The sequence below is a fragment of the Dipteris shenzhenensis genome, chromosome 18 (genome assembly GCF_047967505.1).
Source record: "Dipteris shenzhenensis isolate YYH24624 ecotype China chromosome 18, Dip_SZ_1.0, whole genome shotgun sequence".
NCBI lineage: Eukaryota > Viridiplantae > Streptophyta > Polypodiopsida > Gleicheniales > Dipteridaceae > Dipteris > Dipteris shenzhenensis.
In genome coordinates, this window is record NC_141613.1 from 55404677 (window position 1) to 55431646 (window position 26970).

The following is a 26970-nucleotide window of genomic DNA, read 5'->3' on the forward strand; positions in this document are numbered from 1 at the left end:
GGGTAGAAAGTGCTGTGTGGCGGGGTAGAAATGCTAAAGAAAAGATAGGTATGGTCAGCCCCTAGAGGGAGAGGTGCTACGAAGATTTTGCATGAGTGACCATACAAAAAAACTTCGGATTTGTATCCCATAGCATGAAGAAAAAGTTCTTCCTTGGCTGATGATTGCCTTGTATATATATCTATCACAATACTTGAGCATAATATGCTCCGAATATATGTTTCTTTTGTTTCCCTAAATAACAAAAGGGGGAAATTGATGGCCAATGTTCGGGTTAGTCCCATCTAGGAATTATTTAAAACTATAGTACTGTATAACTTTGACATAAATAGTTTTGGATCAAACCATATATCAACAACTCTGGATCCCGAAATCAAAACTTGCATTACTCAGCTGCCTTGTGATTGGAAAGGATCTAGAGTCACAACTCTTGTTCTTTCTGGGGCCGGCCATGATTTACTCAAGAGTCGAAATAGATCAAGGCTGGACTTAATTTGAAGTTTGACGGGCCTCTCTCTCCTCCAATAAGACTGCATAATCAACTACTTAATCTGTCCGTGCAGATTAGTCGCGCTTCCACAAAGTTCTCCTATTTTTGGATCGTTAGCACCAAGGGAAGTGGTGAACCTTCGCTCTAATACCACTAAACCGGACCAAAAACCCTAAAACGAGCTGGTAATCAGCCTTGAAATCCTAAAACAAACTGATAATCAGCCTTGAAACCCTAAAAATGAATCACTTCTGGTAGAAACACAGCCTGGATCCTTAATTCGCAGCATATGATCACCAAGATAGTTCGAATTTAATAGATAATAGGGAAACAACAGCATCCGATAGCTTCATTTGACGGGGAGCTGGAGCAGATTTCTTTTGGGAAGCAAAACAAACTGAGAGAGGGGGAGAAAGAACTGAGAACACACACACTAGGGCCGAGAGATAAGGGCTGGGCCCCCCCAAAGAATAAACTTTGTACAACTGGCTCATAAAAGAGCATTAGGCTGAGGACAACTCTGAATGATCTGGGAGCCCCGAGGCTCTTCTTTTATAGACTTGGACTAGCAAAAAGCTAGGCCCGCTTTTAATAGCTACTTTTTACAAAAATAGACTTTCTTGCTTTTTGCCCTCTGGGGGGCCACTTTTTAAGCCTTTTCTAGAACCCCGTGGGGCCTTCTTTGATGGCGCCATCTCCCTAGTGCTTTTTGGCCTTGTGGGACCTTTTTCTTGGCACTTGCTCCATCATTTGCGAGCTCTTTTGCACTTTAGTCCTACAAAACACCAACACTTTAACCCATCAAAGAGACGCCAGACTCGTCAACATACGGAGGCACAAATCACGCTAGGGAACATTCCTTCCATGCTCACTAGACCGGATGCTTGAAAGAGTGACAGTGGCACTTGTTCGTCGTAGGGCTATGGCCAGGAGACTATAGCAGGGTGTACATGTTGGCAGCTGCAAGCGCGCTATCACAGGGTTTTTGCCACCACAGTTGCCTCACACATTGATGCTCGCCTCCTACGGTTGATACTCTCGTTGGCTTCCACTTAGAGAGTTTTCTCTTTTTGTATTGATGCCATTCTGCGCAAGATTATGGATTTTCTTATGTATTCGTCTTAGGTGTTGATTGCTCCACGCATCAACTCATTGTATCAGCTTTTGCTCAATCTCATAGACCTTGTTTCTTCCGAAGACTTTAATAGACTTTCTTTCTTTGTTTCTTTCTCTCCTCCTGCCTCTCCCAATATGGATAATATATCCGGAAGCGGACCATCTCCCAATATGGATGGATCTTGACATACACCTTGAACATAGGGAGCAGAAATTTTCAGCACATGTAGGAGGTTTCAAAGTAGACCCAGACAAACACCAAGTTTATGTAGACACTTTGGATGCAAAGCTGAGAGCAATAACCAACCCCACATGGACAGCCTTGCAGGAAGCAATACTTGCCTCAGCCACGCAAACATTTGGAGCAGCAACTACAAGAAAAAAGAAACAGGTCAAAGGACTACCACACAAGAAATGGTATGACGAGGAATGCAAACAACTACGCCAAGAGCTGAAATACATACTGGATGCAGATAGGCATAAACAATTGGAGAAGACATACAATGCCCTCACAAGGAAAAAGAAAAGAAAATATATTTTGGAAAGAGAGAAATCTGATTTGGTCACTTTCATAAAAAATCCAAGAAAGGGCTGGAAACAAGTGAAAGGTAGACGGAAACAGGTCATAGGGGATATATCAGATGCAACGATGCTCAATTATGTTACCAAGTTGTACAATCATGCACTTGCTACTGAAATGGGGAAGGAGGATCTATCGGTCACATGCACTAGTCCTTTCACCTTCGAAGACATTGAAGTTGGACTAAAGAAGATGGCTAATGGCAAAGCATCAGATCACATGAAGATACAGGCGGAATTTGTGAAATGGACAGGAGACCGAGCAAGAACATGGCTCTCACACATCCTAACACATGCTCTACACCATGGTTTCCCTCAGGAATGGCAAGAAAATTGGGTCCAGCCTTTACACAAAGGTGGAGACAAAAATTCAGTCACAAATTACAGAACTATAATGGTCAGCTCTACATTGGCCAAGCTCTTCAGTACAGTGCTTGAAATGAAAATCAGCTCATGGGCAGAAGAGGCACAGAAAAGAGCCACCGGACAGGCAGGCTTTCGCAAGGAGCATAGGACAGCCGACCACCTTATTACCTTAAGGGTCCTCATGGATGAATGCAGATTGAGAGGACACACTCTATTTTGTTGTTTTGTGGATTTCAAGAAAGCATTTGACACAGTTCCAAGAGGAGGATTATGGAAGAGAATGCAAGAAATAGGAGTCCCTTTGGCCTTAAGGGTAGGCATCTCTCGCATCTATGAAAAGGTATTATGCCGACTCAAACAAACACAAGGTATGTCTGATGTATTTGAGAGCAATATGGGAGTGAAGCAAGGCTGCCCTCTATCTTGTTTGAAACATGCATTGACCAACTGGAGGAACTCATCAATGAATTTGCAGTAGAGAAAGGGTTGCAAGGACCGCAATTGGGGCTTTGGACAGTGCTATTGTTGTTATACGCAGATGATGTCGTTCTTTTTGCATACGATCCAGAATCTATGCACAAACTTTTACAAGTGCTTAAGACTTTTTGTAGGGAAAGCGGGCTGCAAGTAAATGTCTTTTAACAAAGATGATGGCAGTATGTACCAATCAGCCAGAACATCCCTCTGAGATCACCTTTGATGGACAGATCATTGAGTATGTCAGTACCTTCAAATACTTAGGGGTTGATATCCCGGCAGATCACAGATGGTGGCAATGTATACATAGAAGGATGGACACTGGTTGGGGGAAGTACTACCAGCTTGAGAATGATTGCAGGCACACCGACACTAGGAACTGGAAAATTCGAAATGTATTGTTTGTAGTGCAGACAGTATTATATGGAGTGGAAGTATGGGGAGGCAGCATTTCAGCCTCTACATGGAATGATATTGAGAAAATGCAAAAAGCTTTCTTAAGGAGACACCTTGGTGTCAAACCTGTTAGAATTATAGATATAATTCAGCAGTGACCAATGTAATTTAATAAGCTAGTTAGGGGCACTTTTTCCTCTTTAAGAGGTTTTCCCCCCTAATCGCAATTAGTTCACTAACTATGGTTAGTGACTACTAAGGTTTTGTCACTAGGACAAAACCTTATCTCTCACTCATTGTGTTGTACTCTTCACACTCTTCTATTGCAACTTAGCTTTCAACTTCCAAGCTTTCAGCTCTCACTCTCTTGCTCTCTCTCACTCTCCATTCTCTCACATTTGGTATCAGAGCGTTAGATCCAGCTCCCTACTTCTTCCCCGTTGAGCTCCAGCTACAACCCACGCTTCGCTGCTGCACCTTGTCTGTACAGTCCGTACGATCGTACGGAATCCGTACCGTACTTGTCGTACCTTACCTGTCGTACCGCACCGTACATGCGTTGCAGATCTGCGTCGTACGTCGCGTCCGTACAGCTCGTCGTGGTCGTCCGTACAGCTCGTCGTCAGATTGTACGGTTCGCCGTACAGTTCCGTACCAGCCATACAGCTCGTCGCCACCAACCGTACAGCTCGCTGTCTTCGTTCGTACTAGCACGCACGTTCTCCGTACTGTCATCCGTACAGCACTTCCGTACTGTCAGCCGTACAGTACTTCCGTACAGTACCTGCTTCCTTACAACAGGTAGTCCTTTGATTTCGTACAGGAGAAACTCGCAAGTGATCTTTGGCAGGCACATTTTGCAGACAGCCATTGTTTGGCTCAGTTTTTTGGGAGTACATTTGGGGCATTTTGTTTGTTGCAGACACTGCAATCATTTTGTAGTTTCGGAGCTACACTTGGAGCAAACATTGCAGATTTGGTCTGAAATTTGGGACTTTCTGCTGAAATTGCAAAATTTGGGGCTTTCTGTACTTCTGCCCCTTTCTGGTTGCAATTTCAAGCTCGAAATTTGGGGCTTTCAATTCTGCAGTACAATTTCTTGAAGAAATTTGGGGATTTTGTAATTACACTGCAATATCGCAGTGAAATTTGGGGCTTTTGCAGACAGAGCGCAATTCTTGCAACATTTGGGGCTTGTGATCTATTTGCCCCTTTCCGGTTGCAATTTCAGGCCTATTTTGGGGCTTTTGTGTTGGGAGAGCAATTTTTGGAGTTTTCAGTTCATACTGCCTTTCTTGGAGTGTTTTGCAGCACTTTTGGCAGATTCTGGAGAGTTTCTGATGCTTGGACAGATTTCTGACAGTGCAAGTACAGAAATCTGAGTTGCATTTACAGCCAGTGCTTGGCTGTGTTTTTTGGGAGTTGTGCATTTCATTCCCAGTAAGGGAATTCAGTTTTGTATCTGCTTAAATCTCTTTCTCAGATATGGCCCAGCAAAATCAGAATGACTTCTAGTTCGGTGGTCTTTCACAGGAAGCAAGTTGGATGGTACCAACTACTCCCTTTGGGGTTTTATGGTACGCAATATTCTGATTGCTCGCAATTTATGGGATTATGTGAATAGGGGTGAGATGCGACCAGCAGGTATGGCACCTAATACCCCTCCTCAACAAGGAGGTGGAAGAGGTCGTGCACAAGGGGCAGCTGCAGAACAAGTTGTTGGTGCAGCTATAGCCACTACTCCAGATCAGAAGAGATGGGATTCATGGGATGCCTTAGCTTTGTCATGCATCTCTCTTTCAGTGAAAAGATTTATCATTCCGTATATCCGGTCGTGTAAGACCTCGAAGGCAGCGTGGGATATTTTAGAAAGCATGTATGCAGCCCAGAATGATGCAAGGGTATCTTTCTTGAAAAGAGAGCTAAGTAATACACATATGGAAGAGGGTGACTCCATGTCAGCAGTCCACCTCACAAAGCTACAGGATCTCAGAGAGCAATTGTTAAATATAGATGAAATTATTCTTGATTCAGAGATGATTACAACCACTCTGAATTCTCTTCCTGAGTCTTATCTCAGCTTTCATACCTCGCTGAACTTACCATTGAGGGGGGGTGCAAATCCTCACTTTTCATGAGTTGATAGGACTTCTGCTTCAGGAAGAGCAGACCAGGAAAAATTTGGCTTCACGGGCAGGTGAACAAGCCATGCTCTCAAAGTTTAAATCAAAAACAAAGGGATAGGCAAAGACATCAGTAAATCAGCCTTCCAGTGGGTCAGGACAGCCTTCACAAAAGGCTAAAAATGATGCAAGTAAGCCCAAGAAGAAGGGTTTTTGTCACTACTGCAAAAGGCCAGGTCATCACATTGCAGAATGCAGGAAAAGGCTTGCAAAAGAGAAGAAAAACAGCTCCGGTATGGCTGTTTTAGATTCAGCTCCTCATGCATCTGACAGTGGGGATGCTGCAGCCAACTTTGTTGGACAGGATTATGCCTTTTTATCTTGCATTTCAGATTCTAGGTTGGCTGTTTTAGATGCCCGTTTGGTGATTGATTAGCCTTGTACATGACATTGGCACTGCAGGGGGTGTTAGAATTATAGATATAGTTCAGCAGTGACCAATGTAATTTAATAAGCTAGTTAGAGGCACTTTTCCCTCTTTAAGAGGTTTTTCCCCCTAACCTCAGTTAGTTCACTAACTATGGTTAGTGACTACTAAGGTTTTGTCACTAGGACAAAACCTTATCTCTCACTCATTGTGTTGTACTCTTCACACTCTTCTATTGCAACTCAGCTTTCAGCTTCCAAGCTTTCAGCTCTCACTCTCTTGCTCTCTCTCACTCTCCATTCTCTCACAAAACCCACTACTCCATACTCAATACTTCTGTTGGAAACGGGAAGGAGGCCGATTGAATTTCATGCATTGATCAGAGTTATGCAATACCTAATAGAGGTGCAGCAAATGCAACTTGATAGGCTGCCTCATAAAGCATGGAATGCCAGCACAAAGCTTCAAAAGAACTACAGAAGTAAGGTCATCTGCACAGGATGGGCAACCGACATAAGAAAATGGTTCAGCAGATGGAAAGTGGAAACATATTTGACCATGCCGCCTGAAAAGGTCAACATGCAAGAGTTTCAACTGTCTTTACTGAGCACTTTGCGAAATCACTGGTTGACAAGTGAAAAGAGGGTAAAGCTGGAATATTACCAGGACAACATAAATCCCACATGTTGGTCTACATACATGTCCATAGAGACTCATGCTCAGTCTTATATTAGCACACCTATCCCCCTTCTATATCGCAGAAACATCGCCAGGTTCCGTACCAGATCTCATACATTTGCCATTGAGCAGGGAGCTTGGATACACCAGCCCAGACATGCTAGAGTCTGTACCCTTTGTGACATGCAGATAGTTGAGACGGAGGCACATGTAGCTCTACAGTGCCCCCGATATGCACATATCAGGGAGGACTACCAGCAGATACTGGGGGAGTCCGCTCAATTGACATCAGTTCTCTTCACTGCCTCTCCGGCAGCATTGGGATCTTTTGTCACTCGTCTTTTTACCTGTCGTCAGGAACTCTTAGACTCCTGACCCCTCTCCTTGAGGAGACTCTTTTTACATTGTATCGAGACGGGTCCACTTTTTTTACATTGTATCGAGACGGGTCCCATGGGTCATTTTTTGGCCCCCTGAGGATGCTAATAAATTCTACTTCTACTTCTTCTACTTCTCTCTCTCTCTCTCTCTCTCTCTCACATTGTGCTTTCATTCGTGTGGATATATTCTAGTATTGTGATGGTATATTAAATGTAGCCGTGGGTCTTGCCAACGTAGGATGCCACATTTGTTGTCACATGCTAATTGTATAATATCATCGAGGAGTCTAATCACGAAGTCCCAAGTCATACTTGACATCTTTTAGAGCCTAGAACCTAGTTATTGGATGAGTAGCATATGCTGTTGTACTTTGTTTGTCAGGAAGTATGCTGATGTGCTATTGGGTGTTACAAACTCATGCCACATTTCAAGTTTGTAACACCATCTAGACATGTACAATGTCAGTAGATGGTCTTTTGTTAAATATGAGATGTCATAACAGAGACAGATTCACAAGTGTATAATCTAGAGGATTCTTTCTTGAGATGATCATCTTGAGTACAAGCTCTAAGGCCCCAAACAAGTGATGTCTCTCAGACTGGTTCAAACTCAGGCTGATTGTTATGGAGTCCCTCCAGCCCGAGCTACGGGGTTGAGTCCTCCGTATCTGCTGTATCAGGCTTCAAGTTATTGTTGAGTGTTTACTGTTCTTTCTATTCCTCCATTCCTTCATCCCCTTATACATCAACCTCGTGCATTTGTGGGCTATTGAGCACTGGACATTCTTGTGCCCATGTATGTAGAGAGTGTGCCAACTAGTTCATCATTAATCAGTGTGCCAACTAGTTGATCATTAATGAAAGTTATCTCTATGCTTGTGTGAGGGTATGCTTGACCCTGGAGTAGGGTCACAAAAATTTAGAGCAGTAGATCGGGAGCGTAGCAGGCTGGCTGGAGTCTTCCTTATATGGTCCATTTTCGGAATGCTCAGTGTCCCCTTTTTAGAACTCTTGCATGAAGAAGTGGTAAAACTTTTTTGGAGTTTCTCTATGTTCTTTTATGTAGATTGGAAAATACATGAGTTGTCGTGGTTGTAATGCTGTGTAGAGTACCGAAAGGATTGATTTTAAATGAAAGGTAAGAACACAGCGTTGCGCAACATGACAGTATCATTTGGGACATATGATGTTTGTAGCTTTCATTTTGTTTTGGGAGTGTTTGTTGTCATGGTAAATGACATATTTTTAATTGGGATGATTTGATACTTTTAATTGCAGGTTTATGCCATGATGTCTTTCTTCTCTCTTGTAATGAGAGAAAAGTCTATTTACTTCAGTTCAATACGTGACATGTAAGCTTCATCACTTTTTAATTCTTGTTGCCATGCATTAAGGGATTAGGGTACAAGCCTTTGTGATTTATCATTTTTTGATACTTGGAAAAAGTAAATCATTGCTGGGGGGTGTTTTCAGGGAAGCATAATTCTTGAAAGATGCTGTACTAACTTGTGGTTTTGGTGCAGATATGAAGCCTGGGTGATATACAATTTCTTGTCCTTGTGTCTAGCATGGGTTGGGGGACCGGGAGCTGTGGTCACGAGTTTGAGTGGACGATTATTGAAACCATCCTGGCACTTACTGACTTGCTGTCTACCTGCGATTCCTCTTGATGGGTTAGTATGTTCTTTTAGACGTATTTGTTCTAGGTATATATATTTTAAAAATGCATTTGAGAGCACCATTCCAGTGTTAAAATGTCAGTATGTAGTACTGTGTTCAACTCCAACTGGCAACAGCATGTTCATGTCGATTTCTCTGTCCTGATAGACGCACCATCCTGTTTCTAATGCTAAAATTTCAATTTGTAGTGCTAATTTCAGGAGTTAAGCTACGCTGTGAGAGCTTCACTGTATTGCACACGATGTCATTTGGGTGGTCATGGCTTTGTATGAGAGAGTCATTGGCACAATGTTTACTGCACAGGGGTTGTGAGCGAAGGTTAGTAGCCCTGTTGGAATGAAATAGGGATGTCCCTTATCGTCTACCCTCCTTGGTCTCTATAGTGATGAGGTGGCTTATTTGCTGAACACACGTAGAGGCCGTGGATTGACATTGGAACATCTACTCAAATCTATCTTGTTGTATGCTGATGACATGGTGTTGATATCTTACACCCACTGTTGGGCGCTAATGACGTCAGTGGGGATGTCATAGTAGCTAGTCCCTGCTGTGCATGATGGAGTTTATGGTTTTCAACCTTGTGAGTGACTATCATGAGATTGAAACTGCACTATGTTGTGTTTTTAAAGGATGAGTTTGGGAATGTTCTCGGATTCATCTAGGTATATGGTGTTGATATCTGACATGGCAGAGGGACTATAGTCAAGCTCTTCACCATCCACTGGAATGAGAATCTTCCACTGGAACAGCAGCAGCATCCTCTCTCCTTCTCCTAGCCTGGAGCAGCCACAGCCCCTTTCTCTCTCCTGCTGCAGTCTTTCTCTCTCTACTGCAGAATTTCTCTCTCTACTGTTCCAGCACATTCCCCTTGCAGAAATCTGCCTTTCTGTGCTTCTCTGGAATAGCAGCAGCTCCTCTCTTACATCCCCTCCCTTGGGATCAGCATTGGCACTCTCTCTCTACAGCTATCACTCCATAAAAGCTTTCTCTCTCTAGCCTACATGCTGTTTTTCTAAGCTGTTCTCATTCCAGCCCCATTTCCACACTCTCCCCACCCAAGGTAGCTTCAGAGGCATCAAGGACTTCATCTACAAAAGGGTCAAGTCACGAAGGGAGCCTATATTATCAAGTTTATCTCATTTACAGCACTATTTCATGTTGTTTCTACTATCTTTCTAGAAACTAGTGCTTGCCTCTAATGTTGGATATAAGTGGTGATTGTTGCAGGCTTCTTCCTTGTGGATTGGGCAAGCCAAGAGTTGAAACCTGAGCTTGGAGTCCTCCTTTTTGTTGTCTACCTTGTACATATGCTCTTGAGTCTTGTATCTAGGTACTAGGTTTTCACCGAGTTCATCAGTTTGGAAGGTGCATTGCACCTTGGTCTTGTATCTCCATTTTCAAGAATAAAGTGAGCCTGGATAAGGGGGGGGGCCCCGTCTTGGCCCCTCAATCATATTGCATTTTCCAATGATGTCACTTTGTGTTTAAGCTGTATAAGTCTTAGTTCCAGCTTAATTGCAAACTCTTAAGTTCAAGTATATGTGTTTGGCAACTCGCAATCATCTCATTCAAACGCCTCTGCAAAATCCGTTGTCTGAATTGATAGAAAGCACCGAGTAGTTTACACCAAAGGAGGCATCAACCATCTGAAATTTTTGCAAAAACATAAGACCCACAAAGTTTACATGCCCAAACTTGGCATGCCCCAACTTTGCATCGTGCATGGGAGAGGTGGATGTAGAAACTAAAAATGCAACACAATGAACTCTTTTGATTTTTGCGTGAGTGCAAACACCAAAGTGAATCTTTTGAAGTCATCCTTATAATTGACAAAATAGAAATGACCCCCAAGAGATTGTGTAAATGAGCTGCATGTCTTTGCTGTTCGGACTGCATCATCCTTAGGAAAGGAGAACATATGCATATTTCCAAGAATACAGCCCTCACACATATGCTTGGGAGGAGTTTCCAAAGGAGGCATCCACCATCTGAAATTTCTGCAAAAACATAAGACCCGCAAAGTTTACATGCCCAAACTTGGCATGCCACAACTTTGCATGGTGCATGGGGAACCCCAGGCTCAAGAACAACAATCCCCTCATCGTCCTCTTTTGAATGATGTCCTGGCCACACTATTGTCTGAACTGATTCAATCAAATGTTCATGTGGCCTATCTTACCGCCCACGTGATGACCAACAAAGTGTATCCCGCCGGTCATGATTCCAAGGTTCGCCCAAAGCCTTATAGTGGCTCGTCCGATGAAGATATTTACATGTGGCTTGATCACTTCTCCAATCTAGTTGACTATCATCGGTGGACAGATGCTGAGAAAGTTGAAGAGATCAAGCCTTCTTTTCAAGGCCTTGCAGCAGCTTGGTATCACCAGCTAGATGACAATGTCAAGCACTCCTGGCCCCATCTATGTCACGCCTTGACAACTGCGTTTGGCAATACCGATTCGTTGAACGATGCTCTCACACGGCTCCAAGAGCTCAGCCAAAAGACCGACACCGTCTCTCAGTTTGGGGCCAAACTCACTCATTTGCTGCTACGGGTAGACCCGAATATGATTTGAAGTTGTTTTTCTTATGGCCGTGTGTTCGCCTTGATATTTCAGTTTGTCCTCAAGACCAGGGCCCCAAAAAACTTTAATAAGAATTGCTTGTGGCTCAGCAGATTGAATTTTCCTTTGGGAAGTCGGGGACGAAAGTGCTAGCTGCTCCCCCATTGCTTCCAATTCCCATGTATGTTGCTGGTCCAATGGCCATGGAAATTGACCACACTCAAAAAGCTTACAAAAGCCCCCATTTCGACCTTGAGCTTCTCCATCTGGTGACAAACGTCTTCTTGATCGAGCCCACAATGGAAGACCATGATCGAGCCCACAATGGAAGACCATGATGTTTTGGCTATAATTGATACGGCCATTTGAAGAAGCACTGTTGTCTTCTCCAACCCATTCAGAATGCACAAGTGGACACTTCCGCAGATTCCATGGTTTCAGGAATTCAAGCTCGGAAGGAGGCCTTGAATCCAGAAGTCGCTTGACCTCCTCCCGTCGCCTTTGTCGTACAAGCATTGATCCGAAAGCAACCCATCCTTTTGATGGTCGATTCTGGTAGCTTGCTCACCACCTCGTACCAATCTTTGTTCAAGATCTCAAGATCCCACTCTATTCTCCGGTGATAATGTGGCGACAACAGTTTTCGTCTTTGGTGCGGACATCCAACTTACCATGGTGGCTCTACTTTTTTGACCTCCACTACTGTGCTTCGAGATCAAATCTTCCCCATCAGCCTTGGCTGCGACTAGTTACCACAACATCAGGCCATTGTTGATTTCAGAATGCAATCTCTTCGTCTAGGCAATGCGACGTCGATACCATGGTATATTCGAGAATAGCACCAATAACACACATGTCGCCCACTCAGTTCATCAAGATCTTCTTCAACAGTCCTAGATTCGACAACCATCTTTGCCGGCTTGGTCTTAACTACTACAACAGCTACTCAATGTTGAAACTGTTTGTGACAAATACTCAACTCTTTGGCCCATTCAAAATATTTCACCACCTTGGATCTCAAGTCCGGGTACGGGCAGATTCCCCAGAAGCCTGAGCACGGTGAAAAGACGGCCTTTCGCACTCCATTTGGCCTTTACCACTTCAATGTCATGCCGTTTGGCTTGAAAAATGCTCCCGGTACGTTCCATCGGTTAATGAATTTTGTGTTGCACGATTTAATTGTTCAAGAAGTTGTTTTGGTTCAACTTGATGACGTTTTGATTTATACTAAAACCTGGGACGACCATAAAGCCATCCGTGAGCAAGTTTTACAGCTCCTTCAACAGTACAACTTGCAGTTGTGACTCAATCCTGCCAAATGCAAATGGGCCCAATCTGAATTGAAATACCTGGGTTTCATCATCTCCAATGATGGCATCCGACCAAACCCTCTAAACATCTAGGCTATCAGGCGATTTCCTGTACCACAAACCGTCAAAGATTCAATGGCATGGCGACATTTGCTCCCGATTCATGCTTGAATTAGCCGTCCTTTCGGCTCCTTGTACCTTTGTGCCGACTACTAGTCAAGCAATCCAAATTCCACTGGACCAATGCATGTCAACAAGCATTGGATCGGATTCACACTCTCCTCCAAGAAGATGATTTGCTTCGACATCCGGATCTACAGAAAACTTTCCTATTACGAACAAACACGCCCAGGGATGGGTTGGGTGCCGTTCTTCTCCAACCGGACAACAAAGGTCACTGGCGACCTATCTTCTACATCAGTCACTCACTTTCAGGCCCCAAGTTCAGTACACGGTCACTGAGTTAGAATGTTTAGGGGTGGTTTGGGCTATCTCTAAATTACATGTTTATTTGCATGGTATCATGTTTGAGGTCCAGACTGACCATACAACACTTACATGCCTTCTTAATCGCAAACGTCTCCATGGCTGCCTTGCACATTCGATGTTGCTATTTCAAGAGTACTCTTTCTCTATCTTCTATCGACCGGGCAAGGACAATGAAGTCGCTAATGCTCTTTCTCAATCTTATGTCTCGGTAGTTCAGCATGCTGCTTCTCTCCTTGTGGCATCCCACACTCCGTTGCCTGCTCCTTCGATTCTACCCACACCCCTTGACCTCATGCTCATCGATAATGTCCTTTTCTACCGTAAGCCTCCTTTTCAACCTCGTCCGTTCATCCCAGCCCAATTCACAAAATTACAAGCTAAATATTATTGGCCTCGCATGCGTCTTTCACTGCATCATTTTGCCCCCTTTGCCAAGCTTTCAAGAATCCCTCTCTAAATCCCGCCGGACAAATGCAATCCATCTCTGCTTCTCGGCCTTTTGAGCTCGTGGCGTATGATCTTACCAGTCCCTTTCTTGATTCCGCTAAGGGCAACAAGTACATCATTGTCCTCCCTGATTACCTCAGGAGATGGACCATTTGCATACATAGTTATATAGATCAGGAGGACTTCTTAATTTCTCCTCTCAAGCAGCATGATGTTGTGCTTGGTACACCGTGGTTCTATTGAAAGGAAGTAAAGATAGAATACCCTGAGAGGATGCTGAGTTTTATCCATAGAGGGAAAAACCAGCGTTTAGTTGCCAGGAATAAAGGGACAACTATTCCCTTTGTATCTGATGTTACATGCGGTAAAGCAATAAAGTTTGCAATCTTCGCGTACATGGTTTTTATAAAAGAAAAAGAAAATGATATGCATGCTGAAATGAATGATGCAGACACTGGTAAATTTCAGTTTCTTGTGAACTTTAAAGATTGTTTTTCAGATGCTTTGCCAGGGGAGTTTGTCACGGGGACATGAAGTTATGAACCGTGACTTACTTTGGCTTAGGGGGCTAGCCCAGGGGAAGAGACACTTCCCAGAAGTCCCTAGGTGCACACACTAGGCCTACTTGCTAGGGGCAAGGCAAGGTTTAGTGGGGTCTTAAAGTTAGGCCCAAGGAAACCAATGTTTCATTGGTTAGAAGGGGTTAGGATTTTAATGTGAGGGGCAAACCAATGCTCCATTGGTTTGCAAGGGTTAGAGCTTTAATGAGGGGGCCACGTGGCATTCCGTCATGCATACCTACCCTCTTCCTCTCCTTCCAAGGCCAACGTACGTTTTCCATTTGGATTATCCTTTCTTCATGCATCCCGAGGTGAAGGGGCACGCCGTACGAATTCCAGGGAAGACTTGACTCCTTGCATTTCTTGGCCTGCACACATCTCGAGGCAGTCCGTACGGTTGTACGGACTGCAGGAACTGCATTGAAGGAGTATGTACTTGCTGTACGGTCCTTTCAACGCTGTTGTATGAGGTCTTTATTGCTGGCTGTACGGACAGATGCACGCTTTTCTAGGCTGATTGTATGGACTTTTCACGTGCTGTTGTACGGGATCCAAGGCGGACTGTACGGATGATTTTCCTGCTAGTACGAGTGATTTTGCTGGCTGTATGGGCGTTTATTTGCTGGCTGTACGGACGTCATTAATGCTGCTGCGGCTGCACGGATTCCAAAGGCTGCTGTATGGACGCTTATTCACTGTTGTGCGGCCCCTTTCCCTTGCTGTACGGCCTGCTCAGCTTCTCTTTCCTGCCCGTGATCCTCTTGCTCTTTTCTCTCTCTCTGATTCCAGCTCGTAATCCCTCTCTTCCTTCCCCTCTCCTAGCTCCCTGTTACTCCTGCTAGCCTCACTGCTGGATGTGTTGCTTCTGGAGGTGTTTAGAAGCTGGATTGAAGTCAGTTGAAGCTGGTTTGAGTTCTCTTGTCGCTATCCTTTTCATGTGATTGCATTTGGATAATTTTGGGAAGTGTGTGGATGCCTGGTCATTAACAGTTGGTTACAGACTTTGTGGAATGCTTGGATACTTTTACAGTTGGTCATGGACAAATGGTGAATGCCTTAGCTTTGCCTTGGCACTTGGGTGCTAGTGTGTGCACTAGGATGGAATGCAGTTTATAGCCAAGGTTTGGCTTGGACAGTGGACTTGCCGGTGGGGCAAAGCAGAAGGATGAGCCCTTGTTGTATGTACCAATTTCATTCCTAAAGAAATATATAAATACCGGAAGGGGCGCCAAGTGTTTGGGGCCAGTGTGGTGTCTTGTACATGATTTCATTGAGTAGGGGCACTCTAGACTCCATCCAGTTATTTCTCCAGTTGTTTCTAAGTGGTATTGTTTGAAGTTAAGTGGTTGGAGATGATGCAATGTGGCTGTGAGTAATGAATATGCAATGCAAGTTATAGTCTACTGCCCTTTAGGAAACTGACGGCCGGTTTCAGTGGTTCCATTGCCGGGATATCACCATCTTCCTACAAAGGTGAGCCCTGGGAGTGTTGGGTGAAGAAAGCCCCATTGCATTTTTGTTATAGCCATATCATCAACAATCATGTTGCACTGCGAGAGATCACTGACTATCTCTGAGCAGGAAGCAGACAGCTTTGAGAAGGAGCACAACACCAGTGAGGGTGAAGAAGAGCAAAATGATGAGGTACAGCATGTTTCTCCTGAGCATGCCACTGAGGATTCACAGGACGAGTTAGATGAGGCAGAGGAGCATGCCACTGAGGATTCGTAGGACGAGTTAGATGAGGCAGAGGAGCTTGATCCCAATGCCCTTTTTCAGTTACAAATGCAAAGTGCAGTGGGAGCCCTGTCACAGCTGCAACAGACTTTCTTGGAGATTATGCACGCTTATCCTGGTGGTAATGCTCCCCCTGGAAGCAAAAAGACAGCTGAGAAGAAGCAGACAAAACATAAGAAGACTCAGAGGCATGTATCTTTCAGTAGACAGCCACCAGAGATGCCCACAGTCACCCCTGTAGCGGGTAATGTCAATACTTTTCATTCAGTTAATCAAGGACAGCAAGTCCTTCCTCAGCCCATGAAGCATCCATGATATTTTGGCGGAGGATCGGTTTTTCAGTCAATGGTGGGACAGCCCACCGAAGGGCTTGGTATGCCTGGTACATACTTGGGTAGTTTCCAGCCAGGAATGCAGAATTTGCAGCAGCATATGGAGGGTGGAATGCCCCCTGCAAATGCCAATATGATGTATGCAAACATAGGGATGCAGCTTGGTATGCAGACAGGGATGCCATGAATGATAAGCAACACTTGGAGTGTGCCACAGATGCAAGGAATGGGATCTGGAATGGTCAACCCCACCATGGGTACAGGCGATATGGTACAGAATATGGGATCCACGATGCCTCCACCATATTTACAGCCCCCAGTTTATGATAATCTTACTCCCAAAGGTAAACTGAAAGATTATAAGGAGGGAGGGGCAGCTGTGAAGTTTGAAACCTTCAATGGAATGCAGGATAGATTGAAGGCTTTGACATTGCAACAGTTTGATGCTGCCTATTCTGGTGGTCATTTCACAGAGTCTTCCAAGGTACGAAAGGCAGCCACCTTCTTGAAGGGTAACACACTCCAATGGTGGACCGATTTGCTTTTGCAGGGTAAAGCCCCTAACACTTGGATTGAGTTCAAGCAAGTTTTCTCATCTGCTTGGCTCACCACCACTTTTGAAGTGGATATAATGACAGCATGGCATAAGCTGGATTCCGCAAACTCTAAGAATCTTAAAGAGTATAACAAAAAGTTCTGGGAGGCCTTATTGCCAGTCAGCTCGTATAGGACCGTATCATTGTCTGAGCAGGTGGAAAAGTATTGTTGTGGGCTGCCAAAGGAGCTTCGTGACTATTGCACCAAGACAAAGGTCTCCAACATCTCTCAGCTGATTGAGAATGCTACTACAGCCTATGCTCTCATGCAAGGGATGACTCCAGGATTCAAAGGTAAGCAGTAGGATGACTCTTTCACGAAAAGGAAATTTGCCAAGACAACCAAAGTCAAGTTTGATGTGGACCAGCGACCTAATAGTAAGCCCAGTACCAAACAGAGATTGTCTCTTGAGGAACGGCAAGCCCTATTTGAAGCTGGAAAGTGTTTCCTTTGCAAAGAAGAGGGCCATCAGGCCAAAGATTGCCCCAATCGTAAACGGAAACAACCTATGGGAGCACAAGAAGCGAAAAAGGACAGCCACGTGCGCTAGGAGATTTGTTTTCCTTTGGTAAAAAGCAGTAATATTGGTATGAACAATTGTAACAGCCAGAATTGGAGAGTCTCCTCTTTCTAGGCTGTTTTGTTATTTGCAGGATGTTTATTCCCTGCTAGCTTTGCATGGTAATTTGCAGGATGGTTCTTCCCTGCTAGTTTTGTTGGTTTTTGTATCAATCAGAAGATGGAGAGTCTCCTCTTCTAGGCTGAATGGTAAATTGCAGAATAGGTAGTCCTTGTTACTGTTGGATTGCTCTTGTTGCCCGGCATGGCTAGAGCAGCACATCCATGTATCACATGCCTGTTTTGGATGCTCTTGTTGCCCGGCATGGCTCGAGCAGTAAATCCATTTAGTACATGCTAGTTGGTTTTTGATTTGAACCATGAGACAAGGATCCAAGTCTAGCATAGATCGGCTGACCCGATTCAGCTTGCGGTGATGCAAGTCTGAACGGATTTCGAGTACCAGGATCTATGTTCCTAGGATCCATCATTGTGATGTGTATGTGGTTCAAGTTATTGGAGGCGAGTGAACTAGCATATTTCACTCAGAGTGGTGTAGTCCACTCAGTTGTTGTGCTTTGAGCTGACTTCGGTTGTAGCTCCTTCAGGCTCAGCAGAGCATAGGTCTAGAGCATTGCCTGATGCTCAAGAGGGGTCCTCCACCCCCTTGTCAACAGACAGGCTCACGATGTCTAGAAGTCGCTTGGTGACACTGTATGTCTCACCCGAGGTATTGTTTGCTGACAATACATGTGCTACGGGACTTCTATGATGAGTGTACTAGTCACTCCACATGGATGATGCATTGATATATGGATGGACACGCATGCTCTCCTAGACCATATCATCATTGCTGGTGGTTTATGTTTATAGCAGCAAACTTGATAGTTCGCTGTTTCAAGAGGAGGGTATGTCACGGGGACGTGAAGTTATGAACCGTGACTTACTTTGGCTTAGGGGGCTAGCCCAGGGGAAGAGACACTTCCCAGAAGTCCCTAGGTGCACACACTAGGCCTACTTGCTAGGGGCAAGGCAAGGTTTAGTGGGGTCTTAAAGTTAGGCCCAAGGAAACCAATGTTTCATTGGTTAGAAGGGGTGAGGATTTTAATGTGAGGGGCAAACCAATGTTCCATTGGTTTGCAAGGGTTAGAGCTTTAATGAGGGGGCCACGTGGCATTCCCTCATGCATACGTTTCTCTCCTTCCAAGGCCAACGTACGTTTTCTATTTGGATTATTCTTTCTTCACGCATCCCGAGGTGAAGGGGCACGTCGTACGAATTCCAGGGAAGACTTGACTCCTTGCATTTCTTGGCCTGCACACATCTCGAGGCAGTCCGTACGGCTGTATGGAGCCGTACGGACTGCAGGAACTGCATTGAAGGAGTATGTACTTGCTGTATGGTCCTTTCAACGTTGTTGTATGAGGTCTTTATTGCTGGCTGTACAGACAGATGCACGCTTTTTTAGGCTGATTGTATGGATTTTTCATGTGCTGTTGTACGGGATCCAAGGCGGAGTGTACGGATGATTTTCCTGCTAGTACGAGTGATTTTGCTGGCTGTATGGGCGTTTATTTGCTGGCTGTACGGACGTCATTAATGCTGCTGCTGCTGCTGCACGGATTCCAAAGGCTGCTGTACGGATGCTTATTCACTGTTGTGCGGCCCCTTTCCCTTGCTGTACGGCCTGCTAAGCTTCTCTTTCCTGCCCGTGATCCTCTTGCTCTTTTCTCTCTCTCTCTGATTCCAGCTCGTAATCCCTCTCTTCCTTCCCCTCTCCTAACTGCCTGTTACTCCTGCTAGCCTCACCGCTCGATGTGTTGCTTCTGGAGGTGTTTCGGAGCTGGATTGAAGTCAGTTGAAGCTGGTTTGAGTTCTCTTGTCGCTATCCTTTTCATGTGATTGCATTTGGAGATTTTTGGGAAGTGTCTGGATGCCTGGTCATTAACAATTGGTTACAGACTTTGTGGAATGCTTGGATACTTTTACAGTTGGTCATGGACAAATGGTGAATGCCTTAGCTTTGCCTTGGCACTTGGGTGCTAGTGTGTGCACTAGGATGGAATGCAGTTTATAGCCAAGGTTTGGCTTGGACAGTGGACTTGCCCGTGGGGCAGAGCACAAGGATGAGCCCTTGTTGTATGTACCAATTTCATTCCTAAAGAAATAAATAAATACCGGAAGGGGCGCCAAGTGTTTGGGGCCAGTGTGGTGTCTTGTACTTGATTTCATTGAGCAGGGGCACTCTAGCCTCCATCCAGTTATTTCTTCAGTTGTTTTTAAGTGGTATTGTTTAAATTTAAGTGGTTGGAGATGATGCAATTTGGCTGTGAGTAATGAATATGCAATGCAAGTTATAGTCTACTGCCCTTTAGGAAACTGAGGGCCGGTTTCAGAGTTAACCCTAGAGAGACTAGAAGATCATCGGATAGAGTTAATGCCTGGTAGTGAGCCACCAAATAGACCACCTTATAGAGTCAGTGCGACTTAGAGAGAGGAGATTATGGCTCAGGTGCAGGACTTGCAGTCCAAAGGGTTGATTCAGCCCAGCTCATCTTCTTTTTGCTCACCGGTGCTTTTAGTACAGAAGAAAGATGGTTCTTTTCGAATGTGTATTGATTACCGCGCATTAAATAAGATGACCATCAATAATAGATTTCCGATACCACGCATAGATGATGTGCTTGACCAGCTCAGAGGAGCAACAGTCTTAGCAGGGTAGACTTGAAGAGTGGTTATCATCAAGTTAGAATACAACCACAAGATGTGCATAAGACAGCTTTTCGCACTACATTTGGGTTGTATGAATACTACGTGATGCCTTTTGGGTTAACAAATGCTCCAGCCACATTCAATAGAATGATGGATCGCATTTTTCGAAAGTACATGCATTTCACAGGTACTTTCTTTGATGATATCTTAGTCTTCTCAAAGACAGAAGAAGAGCACAGAGAACATTTTGCTTTGGTGTTTCAAGAACTTCGAAATCATCAGCTTTTTGCCAACAGTAAGAAAAGTGAATTCTTTTTGGAAGAGATCCATTATCTGGGACACATAATATCCAAGAATGGGATACAGATGGATCCTGCAAAGATCCGAGACATCCAAGAATGGCCAGAGCTGAAAACTATGCATGAATTCCGTAGCTTTTTGGAACTCCGCTCCTATTACAGGAGATTCATCAGGCATTTTGCTGATATTGCAGCTCCACTACAGGATCTTACCAAGAAAAATGCAGCCTTCACATGGGGAATGTCACAGAAGAAAGCATTCAATACACTCAAGGAGAATTTGACTACAGAGCCTATTCTTGTAGTTCGGGATCTTTATCAACCTTTTGATGTTGATTGTGATGCTTGTGGAGAGTGTGTTGGGGTTGCATTGGACATGTAGTAGCATACGAAAGCTGAAGATTGTGTAATGCTGAGAGATACTTGGGAATCTTTGAAAAAGAATTGTTGGCTATAGTTCATGCTGCGAATACATGGAAGCATTATCTTTTGGGTGCAGATTTTACCGTCAAAACTGATTACCAAAGTCTAAGATATTTCTTACCACAGACTAAGCTCTCTGAAAAGCATATGAAATGGGCAAACATACTGTCAATGTATCATTTTCAGATTGTCCATACTCCGGGAGCAAGAAATAGTACGGCTGATGCATTGTCCCGAAGTCCTCAAGTACATAATGTGACAATTGCACATCACTGAGATCTTGAGAAAATGAGGGAGCAATATGCCAATGATGTTGATTTTGATGAAATATTTCAGCAAATACAAGAGGGAGAGTCATCCAGTCAATATTCAATGAAAGATGGGTACTTGACTAACAATGACTATTTATGCATCATCCAAGAGATGAGGCAAAAGATTTTGGATGAATGCCATGCACCTCCGTATGCAGGACACCGAGGGATTGCAACCACAACCCAAGCTATTGAGAGGTATTTTTATTGGCCAGGTATGCTCAAGGACATACATCAGTTTGTCACAGAATGCCTTACTTGTCAGAAAGTCAAGTATGACAGACATAAGACAGCTGGTTATTGAGGCCTCTTCTTGTGCCTCAAGCACCATGGGAAAGTATTGCAATGGATTTTATCTTTGACTTGCCACGGTCAAAGTCTGAAAATGATGGGATATGGACTATTATAGATAGATTCAGTAAGCAAGCTCATTTTATTCCAGTGCGCAAAACCATAAAGGCTGATCACATGGCCAAGCTCTTTTTGGCACAGATTTTCAAGCATCATGGTATGCCTAAATCCATTGTCAGTGATCGAGACGAGTTTTAGTGCTACAACCGGCTCCTAGTCTCCAACCACCTAAGCATCAAAAGCCCACTCGACCTCCGAGCCCTCCTAAGCTATAGCAGCGAGGCAACTCTATGATCCTATAGGCTGACGCTTCTGCATCGACTTCTACTACCGTGCCATCTCCAACAAGGGCCTTCAAAAACAAGGGCCTTCAAAAACGAGCCTCGGCCATGCTTCACCAACGCCTCCAAACAGCCAACCAAAGCTTCCTACAGCCAGGCAACACCATCTACCTTGCAAGCAAGGCAATGAGTTCCCGGCTCTCCAAATGCCTAGCGGGCCATCTATGAGCAAAACGGCAACTCTTCCCAGCCATACGAGCTTCCATGTACAGGGAGACCATGGCCTTCCACAGGCACTCAGCTCTGCTGCAATCCATCCCCTTTCCTTGATAGGGGATAACCCACGATGCTGATGGATAGTAGGTCGCACTTTGTACCACAAGCATCCGCGTGCACATGAAAAGATTTTCGCAAATCAGAAAAAATCAGCACCGGATGTTATAAGCTTCTGTTCAGCTCCTCAAAAGAGTCATTTACCACCTTTGTCCGCAGAAACGCTCTTTCTGTCTTTGACAGTGTATGCATAGGAGCTGCACTATCTGCAAAATGATGGAAAAAGCGGCGGTAGTATTAACACAAGCCTAAGAAACTGTGAACTTCATGCAAATTCTTCGGTTGTTTCACTTTAGTCGGATCCATTAGGACCCTATCCTTGGAAACAATATTCAGCCATGAAAAACTCACTCTTCTTGGGGTTAATAAACAACCTTTTTTTCCTAAGCTCTTCAAACACAATTGCCAGATGTTCACAATGCCGCTTTTCATCTTTCGAAAACACAATCATGTCATCAAAGAACGTACCAGGGAAAGCTTTGTGATTTCGAAAGATCCTGTCCATTGTGCGATTAAACGTCGCGAGAGCACTAGTGAGTGCGAAATGCATGTTCAAGAACTCATACAATCCAAAAGAAGTCTTGCACGCCGCCTTATGTACATCTTTTGGGCGGATGCGAACTTGGTGATACCCACTCTTTAAATCAATGCGGGAGAATACAACTGCCCCCTTCAATCTATCAAGAATATCATCTATCTTGGGTATCAAGAAGCGATTCTTAATAGTGATCTTGTTCAAGGCGCGATACACATACGCTAGGAACCATCATTCTTCTGCACTAACAGGATTGGAAAACAATAAGGTGACGAAGTCGGCTAAATCAGCCCTTTTCCAAAATTTCACTAACTTGACTCATTATCTCCTCCTGCTGCGCCGCACTGACCCTGTAAGGTGGTTTATTAGGCGGACTACTACTGGGCACAATATCAATCCCATGGTCCTCTGGCCTTTTTGGTGGAAGCTCTCTAGGCAATTCATTGAAGAAACTGATTTAAAAAGACAGCTCTTTCTCTATCCAAAGAGAAATCTCCTTAGCAAAAACCGTGTACGCTGAAATATGGCTTTTTATTATGGAATTAATGGCAAAAGCCGTTACTCTTTCCTTGCATCAAGGCATATGCTGTGCTAGCATTCTTAATCAATTGAGACATGTTAGAAACCTTCGTTTTCATATAGTAGTCTCTAAGCTCCTTTGCTAAGCCACAACAATACTTCTCTATCTGCTCAGAGAAAGAAACATGTCGATAGGAGCTTACAAGCAACAAAGCCACCTAAAATTTACTCTTGTACTCCTCAAGATCTCGGCAATTGTTTGAATTCAGTTCATGCCAGGCAATCATGATGTCAACCTCAAAGGTTGTGGTAAGCCATGCAACTGAAAACACTTGTTTAAAGCCTACCCAAGTAGTAGGTACGGTGATCTACATAAGCATAGTGGTCCACCATTGGAGAGCATTATCCTTCAGAAAACTTGCAGTCCAACGTATGTTAGATGACATAGAAAAATTTCCTCCAGTATACGCTGCATCAAACTGCTGGAGAAAGATCTGAGTACCACTAAAGGTCTCAAATTTGATCGCAGCCCCAGCTTCTTTTTAGTCTTTCACTTCCCCATTTGGTGCCAAATTATCATATGCAGCAAAAGGAACAGTAACACTCACACTATCTCCAGCACCAACACCATGAGGCAAAGCTGTATTATTCAAACCAGCTCCTGAGTTTTGCATATTTGGCACAACCATGTTACCTGTTGTTGCATTAGGCATACCCGTTTGCATGCCTGGGACTACCTCAACATTTGCATACATTCAATTCTGTCCCATGGGCTGCATAGTGGGCTGAAACCCCACTGTGACTTACAGGCATACCAGCAAATTGTGCTCAAGGGCTGGGAAAACTGATCCTCCACCGTAATAACCCTCTTGCATAGGGGGTGCAATAACTCCTTGCTGTCCCGAAACTATAGACTGAAAATTATTGCCTTGATTTGTCCCCGGAATAACATTACATTGCTGCAAACCATAGGGGTTTTGCGAGGGCTGATCCTGAAAATTCACATGTGGCCTCTTGTTAACTTCGAACTCCTTATCCACATCATCGAACTTCCTTTTCTTTGGCTGCGTTTCAGAACTCAGAATCTTGTGAAGACAGTCCTGTGTGAATTGAGAAAAGCGCCCCACTTTTTGGTGCCTGTCTGCAACCCGGGAAGCAACAAAACAGGCCGCCTCTTCTCATGGAGCCCGAAAATCAGCAAGATCAGAAATCGCAGCACTTTTGGAGCCCAGAAACAGCAAAAGAACCAACCTATAGAGAAATTGCTTGACTCCTGCCTAGCTTCTGGCAGTAGAAACAGCATCCAAGCAAGTCGCCCTGCTTCTTGGAGGTCACCAGCAGCAGCAAAAGTCGAGAACTCAGCCAGAAAACAGGTCACCCAGCTCCAGGCACACTCCAGGGAAAACTTGTGATGGATTTTCTCTCTGTTCTTAGGCTGATTTTGGCCTCCTGCATGCCAAAAAGGTGTGCTGTGCTGTTTTGGAGTCCTATGCCAAAAATAGCAAATTTTAATTGCACCAGTCTTTTGCCCCTCTGTTGCACATAGTGGTCTTAGGAATTAATAACCTAGTAATTCAATGCACATTCACAATTTCCAAGGGTTGACTAGGAATTTTAATTCCCCAAGTCTCGCACACGTGGTCAGACTTCTATGCCTCAGAGGCCGAAGACAGTCACACGTAAATTACGGGAGTCGCAAATCAAAATTCTCGTAAAATCATGTCCTCGTGACATAGTCCCTATGCCCATAGCTCGTTAGCTCACTTGCTACGCCGTACGTCTGTCGTTCTGCGTGATGACCAACCAACTTGTCTCATCTTTTCACGTACGGCCATTGTCTTTTTTCTTCCTTGGTCTTTCTCAAAGCCTCCATGGGCAACCTTACCAAATTGGTTTGCATTTGGAAGGTGCCACATGGCATCTTCTTTTGTTTGCCCCTAGCCCCCTTTAGTGGGGCTCTTTTTGGAAGCACACCAATGGCCTAACTTGAAAACTAAGGGTGTTTTTCCCCCTTCTTCGTCAAAACCACAAAATTCACCCCAAGGCACAATTGCTAGGGGGTTTAGCACATCAAATAACCGGCAACCTTGCTCCTTGCTTTCCCTGAGGGACTACCCACATACAGGCCAACATGCATGCGCTGTAAATCATGCCCTCTAGACACCTACACTACTACTCACATCTCTAGAATCAAGCCCTTCCATGCACGGCTTGCCTTTCTCCAGGGGGGAGTAGATGTGACGATCTGCAGTACACGTCACCCTCTACATCGGCAGCAATTCCAGATCAGTCGCTTGCATAAGCATCACCTCCAGCTCGGTCAGCACATGTCACCAACTCAGTCGGTAGTTGAGGATAACAACTTGGTACAAGATGATTGTTGGAGCTTACAACTCCCTTCTTGATGTAACGGATTCATGATTGATTAAAGGGCCGACCAAACATGAATGAAGATAGATGCATTTTGGATCTTGGATCAACCTTGGCTCTGTGTCTGGTCTATCAAGTCTTTCCTAACGTGTTTTCGTTCCATTGACGTAATAGATCGTTACGATACCCCTCTCTTGAAACATAGCAAGCGACCTCGATTGCATCTGGATGTTACAAGGATATGCAATAACATAAATACATGTGAATATACCATCAAAGAAGCATGTATTACAAACTGACATAGCATACATGATTGTTCAGAGCCTAGGATATCAATCCATATATACGTCAAAAACCATCTCATAGTGACTAGTACACTGAGCATAGAAGTCCCCAAGGTAGATATATTGTCAGCAAGCAGTACCTCGGGTGAACATACAATGTCACCAAGCGACCTCTAGATATCTAAGCCAAGTCTGTACAAAAGCAACGGAGGTACTATCCCTCTCTTGAGCATGAGGCAATGCTTCAGACGTATGCTCTGTTGAGCCTGAAGGAGCCACAAATGAAGTCGGCTCAAGCTGTAAAGCTTCTAGGTAGAGCTGTATATGCCAGATCATCCGCTTCTAGCCACTTTGCCTGAATAATGAATAGTTCTTGAATTTCACTAAGTAGCGGCATGAAACTCTACTCCTGATCTTCCTTTCCTTATGACTCAAAATCTACTCTGCAACTAGGATCTTATCAAGCTCCTCAACCTCTAGTTGCATCTCAAGAGGCCTCTCCTCTGGCACATCCCCCTTGAAGGCTGAAGGAGACTTATGAGTCTTCCAATGCTTGTAGCTTCAGCTTGTAAGCTACATCACTGATCTTTTCTGAAATTTGAAAAGGCCCATAGTATCTCATACTAAGCTTGGGGAACTAGTCCTTGCCCCTCTTCTTTTTGAGCCTTGCCTTTTTAAAACACAAAAGAACTCCATCACCTGCTTGAAATACTAATTCATGATGGTGACAATCAGTGGCCTTCTTCTGATATGCCACATCCATTACCAGCCTCAAAATTTTTATCCTTAGTATGCAAGATAGGCGAGACTTTGCTTCCTACTTCCACTATTTCAAAAGGATCTTTTCCGGTGGAAGTATGCACAGTATAGTTGTCAGCAAACTCCACTAGGGGCAAATACTGCTCCCATTTTTGTCTTATGTTCAGACATATACCATTCCAGCAAGTCAAGGACAGTGGAATTAGACTCTTCGGACGCCCATCTGTTTGAGGATGAAAAGAAGATGAAAACTTCAATGTAGTGCCCATATTCTCAAAGAGCCCTCTCCAAAAGAGACTCACCGTGTGCGGATCTTTGTCACTCACAATAGATTGGGGCATCCCATGATATTTGAAGATGATTAGCATAAACAATCTTGCCATGTGATCTGTTGTAATTTTTGAATGAAATACAGCTTGCTGAATCGGCATATAATAGTCCAAAGGCCATCATTTACTGTAGGTGTCATAGGAAGATCAAATATTAA

At 44.2% G+C, this 26970-nt stretch overlaps 1 protein-coding gene across 3 annotated transcripts in view; it reads left to right on the forward strand.

Moving 5' to 3' along the window:
• Positions 1–26970, forward strand: part of LOC147891446 (uncharacterized) — a 69296-nt gene that overhangs the window by 26405 nt on the left and 15921 nt on the right. For all 3 annotated transcript variants that reach the window (XM_087389763.1, XM_087389762.1, XM_087389761.1), the window contains 2 exons: positions 8311–8384; positions 8556–8705. In XM_087389763.1, the coding sequence (XP_087245889.1) occupies positions 8311–8384; positions 8556–8705 (224 nt within the window). The remainder of the gene's footprint in view (positions 1–8310; positions 8385–8555; positions 8706–26970) is intronic.